The following is an 8,880-nucleotide window of genomic DNA, read 5'->3' on the forward strand; positions in this document are numbered from 1 at the left end:
ACATAGAAAGCCCTTGGAAGAGCAGCCCAGGCACAGCTCTCACAGTGTTGAGGTATTAGACTTGGAGGACAGTGTCATACCCCCTACACTATCCTGCATATGAGTTTTGGGCAATCTGGAACTAAAGGCCTAAAAAAGAACCACAAGGCTTACATTTTCATTTGTACTTCAATGCAACTTCTTGTGCTCCTGAGTCACAGCTTTTACCCCCTTTTTCACGTTTTCCGATGGAGAATATCTACAACAGGCATCATGATGAGGCCTGTTCGTTTGTAACATTAATACAGAAAGACAGGGTTCTAATCACGGATAAACTGGGGTGGGATTGGGGAATTATTTTTGCTATTCTGAGTCTGGAACACCCGTTCTTCATTTACAGTGCTATGGGGAAACATGGAATATGTCTACCTTTGAGAGGAAGACGAATGTGATTCTCTTTGTGCCAAGAAAAGTGAATTCTGCCCCAAGGGAACACCAATTTACATCCATGCTGTATGACAACCTCACCACTATTACAGTTTATGTTGATTGCACTAATTTGTCAAACCAATCTGGATATGTCCCCAGAATACATTACTTGTTATTGTGCAAATTCTGGTTCTAAGCAAACTAAGTCTTGGTCAGTAATAAGCACAGCGTCAATTGCTTGAGCAAGAACATCACCCTACTAAAACCATGCTTTTGTTCCTAAAGAAAGTTGAAGATCCTTACATGCTTGAACACGTCATTATGAACTGGGAGAGCTTTCAGGGCATACTATACTACATTCTGGTGAAAACTATGCACTGCTTGACAGAACATTTTCTGGCTCCATAGCCCCTCCTTCAATCACAATTCTTAACTTCCTATGCACAATCATGCCAAAATACAGATGCTAATTGGGTCTCTGTCATTCTTCTGATGTGATAGCACGGAAATAGGCACCCATATTCTTTTTAAATAAATTTATGACAACATGAAATACTACACTCAAGAGCTTAACAATACATTTAAACATGGAGTATTAAAGGATGTGAATAACTGGAGTTTAAAACCGACCAAAAGTAAATAATACAGTCCTAAAGTCTTGAAGGAATAATGGCTTCTTACATTCACTGAGGTTCTATCTATACCAACGTCAACACAGTTTTCCCATGCAGTGGAATTCTTTTCTATAGAATCTAACACTGCACTGAATGTACCCTTCAGCTGTGCATTCTTTCCTTCAACACAGTTTAAGCAAGAAAACACACATGCTGTTTCAAATCACAAATATGTGCAGCAACAGGGATATCTGTCAGTGCCTTAGTCATTGTTGCCATCGACACCCATATTAAAGGCTGAGACTATCATATCAGTCACAAGGTCATTCAGCAATTCAAATGCATTTGCATTATGTAAGATAAAGGTTGCTTAGGCTCCAGCACAAACATAAACCTGTACAGTTTAAGAGTCCCAAATTATCTGTAGTAGAGAAGGGTCCTGAGTGACAAAACAACAAGGACTCTATCTCTGCTTCTTTGAAAAGAGAATCTTCACTGGAAGAAGAGAGTCATTTTCATCTCTGTGTCCAGAAGAGATGAATGGACTTTAAAGTAATATGGCATTTCAGATCAAATTCCCATTGATGACCACAAGGGGCATTCAAAATTATGAGTAGTCTATATGGGAGTTTTAAGCATACAGTGTCTGTTCATAAGCACCAGCCCTGAACGCAGGCTGATGTAACAGACTCCACCAAAGGCACTAGCCGCAGAAACTGAGTTTCACTATGCAGTTACCAGTGACTGGTCTGGTTCTGCACAGACCTGGAATGCTCCCAGTGCCCTCCTCTACTGTGAGATGGAGCACAAATAGCTGAAAATAAACACATATTTGAAGTTTCTTCACCAGCAAGAGTTAAGGTTTCAAGCATACTTATCTAATGCAACATCATACTCCAAGCAGCATGGAAGAATGCACCGCCATCAACATAAATGAACATTTCAACATGTGACATCAGCAAGGGAAATTCAAGCATGAGATTCTTGGAAACATGGAAGAAAGAGAGTCTGATAAGGGCCACCTGCAGAAATAAGATGAAACAGTTGAAGCACTCGGTGTATTGTGTAACCTCGGAATGGTCCCTAGTACTGCTACGCTCCTCTAGTTCAGCTGTGGCTGTGCAGCATTGCTCAAAGTTAAAGAGAGCAGTTAGTACCACAGTGCCGGGGAACTAAAATCCACACTACAGTTACAATTCAGCCACTGTGCACATTATGCAATAACTTCACACCAATGTACCTGAAAGCAGCATAAGATTAACTCTGATAGTGAAGTGCCCATCTCCTATCCTTTGCAGAAGCAGGTGCTCTGTCATTAATGAGTAATACCATCATTTACTACTAGTGTATTTTGTTTAGCCAGCAGCACATTGCAATATGGGATTTGTAGTTTTGTTTTTAAGGGATGTTTTGGCAAAAATGCATTGACTTGATAAATGTGTCTACATCATAAGCTTCTAATCTTATAACCACTATTAATGTTGTTAAATTTTAAGCAGCAGAGATGGGGGGGTCAGCTACTCATGGAACTCTGGACATCGCCATTATAGGGCTACATTCATTACCTAAACTTGCATCATTTTCTATATTTTTTTTTAAATTAATAAATATTAGATTTTAGTCACGAAGCACATGCATGCAACACCTAATGGTTCAGCATTTCAAAAACCGCCTGGACAACTTAATTTGGAGTTGCAATGCTATGATGGCTCCTCAAGTGAAACACAGCCTTGGGCCACAGTCATAAGGCACGATTGACAATTTATAGTTCGCAGCAGCTTTGTTTACTTGCAGGTTAAACGGTCTGATGATGGAGACAGGCAACAACAAAGTATTTAGATGACTGCACAGTGTATCAACAAGTTGTAGCAAGTTAAGCACAGCCTGCAGCAGAGAGGCAACAATAACACAGTGTGCACAGTGCTCACCTCTAGTATTATGACAACTCGTCATGCCACTTGGTAAGAGGGCAGCAGTTTAAACAGAACTGGACACCGTGAGGCAACCATAACATTACTGTCCACAGAAGTTCGACAGCTAATTTAATTATGCTAGCTAATTAATCAAACTAGCAGCCCGGGGAAACATAAAGGGTTGACCGTTATTGAAAGGTCAATGCCAACAAAACAACAAATACAAGAAAAAAACCAAAAGCAGTATAATAATTCCAAAACTATTCCTAAATAATGATTAACCCACTAGGCACCGAATTACCCTTTAAACAATAATTCAGAAATAGTACATATTTCACTCACGGACCAACTCTTGCCTGATCCAAAGTCTCAAAACTTAAAATGGATAGGATATTTCTTAGAGAAACCCAAAGTCCCAAGCATCAATAAACATGCCTTTGTCCTACGGTGACAGGGATCACATGGCATTGCACTGTGCATTAAATCACCAGAGGAGACAGTGACAGGCACAATACCACCATCTAACACTGCCTTGGTGGGTAGCACAGAGGCTCAGCCTTAGCCTCTTGCACTGGACTTTCTGGCTTTCACTGAGGGGCACAAGCTGGGCATTAGTCTCTGTCGTTGACTGAGAGTGGTGGCTACAATGCACCCTTATGACTCATTGGAGAACTCTTCGCTCCAGGCTCTCACAAATAAGGACAGGGACTACACTGAGGGGGCAGTAACCGGTCCCTGATACTACAGTCACTGCACCTGAGATCTTCACGGAGGAGGTTGTGCAAAATGTGAACTAGAACAGAATCATTAGCCTCTCAATTTCAGGACAGACACTGCACCATCTTGAGTTTCCTACTTCTTCATCCACAATGACATTTGGTCCAACAACGGCTCCAGATACACTTGGACAAATCCTCCTGCCTGGGACACTGAAGTTCCACTGCCTGCAGCCAATTCAGGACTGGATGAAGTTGACCCCATTGCTGCCCTCACTGGATGTCCAAACCAGGCCTGAGTCATCCGAGGCTTCGATATGCCGCTCGCCTTGCAATCAGTGAAGGAGTCACCAAAGTGAACTTTCTTGCTTGTGAAGAAGTCAAATTGCTTAATCACATTTACAATAACTTAACACAAGACTTTCAAATCAGTGAATATATGTTGAAACGTCAGGCCTCAACCAAGTCAAAATGAAAAATTCAAAATAGGCAAGTTTTCTGCAATTTTAGCACTGGCAGTATAGACACAATAACAGATATGTAAGTTAATGAAACTGAATCACAACAAAGCCACCAGTGTGGACAAACTAACACTGTGCAGGAATCAACCCTACATTGGAGGAGACCTGACAGGTCTCACAGGGTCAATAAAGCGCAGCTCAAGAAGCATCAGACAGATTCAACTAAAAAATAGTTAATAGCTAAATCCAAATAAAAGCTATTGGAAACTGAAGTGTCTTGTGCAGCCACATGGGCTGATAATTCCGCATTACGTTTTTTGGGAGCCAGTACATGCCGGCAGCGGGACACCAGCTGGCACTGTCTTCTCACTCGAGATCTCACCTAGCTGGAGGGAGGGAGGGCTCGAGCCTCAGGTGGCCATGGTGCATGACTCGATGACGTGTACATTGGGCTGGGTTCTAGGTGTGTGCCTCCAGCTGCAGTGCTGTTCAGGGCACTATCTACTCTCATTGTCATGGCAGCCAGCCAGCCTGTGCAGGATGGGCTCCATACAGATGTTACCAAGATGATGAACCCAGCTTCTGTGCCCCCAGACTGTCTGAACAGCACAAGCAATGCCCAGGACTTTCTTCAACACATCGCCCATATCAAGTCTGCTAGTAATGGTCACCCTGGTGTGGACCCAACCACTCAGATGATCCCGGTCCTCGGGCCTCACAGCACCAACCTATTTGGGCAGTTCTACGATAATAGCCTGACTTCCGGATGCAAAGGGGTGAGCATGCTACTGTAACAGGGGTTGTGAGCCAGACATCATGCAAGGAAGCGAGGCCAGAGGCTGATGACTACAGTGTCTGTGGCAACCACACTCACCATTCCTCAACTTGGGGTTCAGCACACTCCCACTGTCTGGAGCAAACTGAAGAAATTCAGACCGAACACCCTGAACTATGCACGGAGGTAAAAGCTAACAGAAATCATGTGGCCAGATCCACCACATTCCAAGTTGTAAAAGTCTAAAACTTTGACTAGTGTATTATTAACACACATGGTACATACCGCACACAGCGACTCTGTGGTAGTGATATTTACAGGGTACCCAATTACCAGCTGGAATTGAGAAATAATTTGAATGAGGCCCATAGAAGAGGAGTTTTTAACTACTCTCCAGTTGTTGCATGCAATTCCTGTAACTACTCTACAACCCCTACTATTTAACCTTTAAAAGAAAATGTTACTTTTAATTTTTGCAACTTTTAGTAGCTAGGTATTTGTGAATGGCACCTGTTGGTGTTTAGTAACATGTTGCTATCTACAGTTTTTCTTTAAGAAGTCTTTCATTCAAAATTGCAAGGTCTGCCATCAGGGTAGGAAGCATACTAGTGGTTCCCTTGGTTACTAGGGATTTTCATAATTCTGAGTGGAAGGATTCCTTGTTTCAGTCCTGTGTCACGGTCTGCCCATCTCTTCCTGGGTGTCACTCCTACCTTAAATGGTTCAGCTTGGCAGGCACACTAGTTGTTCAATGTCAAGACAGAAAAGCTGCTCTTTGCAACAAGGAGGTGTCTCATGTCCAGGGTGAAGATGATAACAAGGGTAAGAATACCTTTGGGCAAAGATCTTGTGTCTATGCTCTATATGTTAACAGAGAAAATAATACTTTTACACTGACTTTGCAGTCTTTATAATAACATCGCTTGAAAATAGCTCATGCAAATATGCTGTACTGGTCCAAAGTAACCTATCTGTTGTCAAGTTTCTTTTTCAAATGCATGCAATTGTAGTCTATAAATAAATGCTTTTCCGGCACATGAATCATATTGTTTGCACTACCCCTACTCACGAAAAGAAACATCAATCTCTACAGAAGTAAACAAGCGCAGCCTACAAAACATAGGACTCAACTTACATTGCATCTCACTAAATATTTATTATCTACAAAAACGTACTAACAAAAGTAGGCTACAATGTATGGAATTCTTTACTTCATCGCAGGTACTAATAATCAATCGTGTCTTTCTTTGATATTCCGACTGTCTTGTAATTGTCCCTAATTAGTTTCATTTTAATATTAAGTTTTTTTTGGATTCTTTTGCACAGAAACATGAGTTCACACCATCTTCAGGGTGTTCTGATATGCTCTTTTCTTTTTCCATGCTCTCTACTTTTACAGGTGTCCTGGGATGACGTCAAGTGCACCTTTGGAAACGCCAACCTCCATTGGTAAGGTCCATCTCATGTATTTATAGATTTACTTTATGTCCCATGCTTTATATTTCTTACTAGATCACGTGTATTGTGTCCAGATTATTCTTGCTTGAGAGATGTGCATGAAAGCTACTCTTTACGTGCCATTGTTTCTTCACTTTGGGTTCAGTCATTTGCTTTGTCTTCCAGGAGTGAAACAGCTTACCTGCTTGTCTATCAAAGGACCGAGTCCCACTGAGAGCGTTGATGCGGGTAACGCATCCATGAAGATGCAACACCAATGTACCAAGCCACCTAGACGGCTGCATGAAGGTGCTACTTCCTGTTCATACCCTATTCAGATATCAGCTTGGGTGCAGAACAACAGATATTCCATGTCTCAAACAGCATTTCATGTTCAAGAAAATGCTCTGAACTTCTTTAAAAAACCAGACAGCTACACTTGGGTCACACCGGCCGCATCTGAAGGCCTAAGTAGATGTAGAGTTCTGTTTTACACAACTTGAAGATCTTGTAAACAACCGGACCACCTGAACATAAGGAAGATCCACCTTCCTAAATAATGCATCAGAGACTTGGAATTCAGGAATCTTTTTCTCCACGTCAATGTGACATATAGGATGAGATGTTCTGCGATAGTGCCTATATGCGTACCTATGCAGCCATCTTTCACCGAATTATTCTAAAACATAGGAACGACCCTCACAGATTCTGTACAAGCATCTGTGTGAGCAGCGTTATGGTAAACGCCGCCTGGAACTGACAAAGTGGTGCTTTCCACTCTAATCCCTCCAAAAGGGCTATGGCAATTATACCAAGTTCTCCTAAGTTCTGAATCTGTGCAGTTGCACTTCTGCATCACTTCCAATAACTCAATGGATACAGCAGCAAATTAGTAGCAATGATCAGAATCAGCTTGAACCACAACTGCTGGACTGTATCATCAGCTGACTCTAGGAGGCAACAGCAGAGCGCAGTAACAGAGCAGCGGTTCAACCTCGCAATATCCTACTTGAACGAAAGCTGCTTAATTGTTTCAATATAGGATCCCAACAATAATTAAGCAGGGTTTTTTTTAGTATTTTTTTTTTTAGCAAAACCCATTGCAGTAATTCTCCCAATAAGTATTTGCACAGTTCTGACAAGTACTTACCAAATTAAAAAGTAGGAGTGCAATGCAGAAACACAGGTCTATGTTGCACATGGGTAAGAAGTTGGACTTGAGGAAACAATATAACTGTGAGTATGGTGGACAGGTATAGAGCACAACCAAATTATTCCATTGGCATGTGACAAACAGGAGGTCCCAAAGAGTGGTCATAGACAGAAAATTGCTGTTATAAAAACAACAAAGGAAGCCACGTCCATAGTGAATTTGTCCATTCATATATTTAAAGCACCTGATTTACTGTAATTTTTTCCAGTTCACAACTGCCCTTGATCCAAACAGGTGCACCTAAACAAACTTCCTGCAAAATGGCTCTTAGTGTCTTTTAGACCAGATATGTATTTTGATGATACTCTGTCAAAGAGCAAATTAACTCGTGTGTGCACAGTATGTGAATTTTCCTAATACACAAACATTTATTTATGAGTGAACATTTCTGGCTATGTATGTAGAAATATTTGGAATTATAAAATTTACACTTGCACCTTTGAGGTGCAAGTGTACATTTGTGGACGGTATATGTGGGGTATTTTCTACTGACTTATGAATCAGACCTGCTGTGCATATTTTAACGTTTGGTTGCTTGTACTTGTGAAGAACCTCTTCTGAAACAAGGTCTCACCTATGCAAGATATTGGCTTTGTCACTGTTTTTAGCCAGGTGCTGTGCACCATTGCTTAACGTTTGAAAAAAATGGTGTGACGCTGCCACAAACGAAAATGAAAGGCGGGAAGGCAGGTGGGTGTGCTGTGGGGCAAGCAACAGAATGAGGGAGAGTGGGTGGCTGGCTACAACTGAAAGATGGAGGGTGAGTGGGGGCAACCAACAACAATAGAGTGAGTTTGAGTGTGAGCAACCAATAACGGAACATGAGTGGTGGAACCAACGACAATGGAAGGAGAGAGGGTGGATGGGAGCAAGCAATGACAACAGAAGGAAGGATGGTGAGTGGGGGCAAGCCACGACAAAATAAGAATGGAGGGAGGGAGCAACAACAGGAAGGAGGGTGAGTGGCAGCAAGCAACAACACAACGAGGGAAGGCAGGTGAGTAGGGGCACTCAATGACAAATGAAAGGAGGAAGGGTGGGTAAGTGTAAACAAGCAATAACAAACAAAAGGAAGGTGGGTGAATGGGGGCATGCAACAATGAATTGGAGGGCAGGTGGGTGCAAGTAACATGGACGATGCAGGGAATGGAACACAGGGAGGATAATCACTAGGGAATCACACTCTGGTAGAGTGATTAAACACAAATAAAAATGTAGCAGCTAAAGAAAGGAGCAGCAGAAGGACAAAAGTAATGCGTCTATATTCCAGGGGAGTGACAAACATAAGAAGAGAAAGAAAATCTACAGCATCTGACCAATACGAAGCAAACCGATGAGAGTGG

The 8,880-nt window shown here is 42.0% G+C and overlaps 1 protein-coding gene across 1 annotated transcript in view; it reads left to right on the forward strand.

Moving 5' to 3' along the window:
* Window positions 1-7,915, forward strand: part of USP18 (ubiquitin specific peptidase 18) — a 137,360-nt gene extending 129,445 nt beyond the window's left edge. The window contains exons 10-11 of the mRNA XM_069228030.1: window positions 6,287-6,336; window positions 6,511-7,915. Coding sequence (XP_069084131.1) covers window positions 6,287-6,336; window positions 6,511-6,559 — 99 coding nt within the window. The 3' untranslated portion in view covers window positions 6,560-7,915. The remainder of the gene's footprint in view (window positions 1-6,286; window positions 6,337-6,510) is intronic.
* The last annotated feature ends 965 nt before the right edge of the window (window positions 7,916-8,880 follow it).

The sequence above is a fragment of the Pleurodeles waltl genome, chromosome 4_1 (genome assembly GCF_031143425.1).
Source record: "Pleurodeles waltl isolate 20211129_DDA chromosome 4_1, aPleWal1.hap1.20221129, whole genome shotgun sequence".
In the NCBI taxonomy this organism is placed as follows: domain Eukaryota; kingdom Metazoa; phylum Chordata; class Amphibia; order Caudata; family Salamandridae; genus Pleurodeles; species Pleurodeles waltl.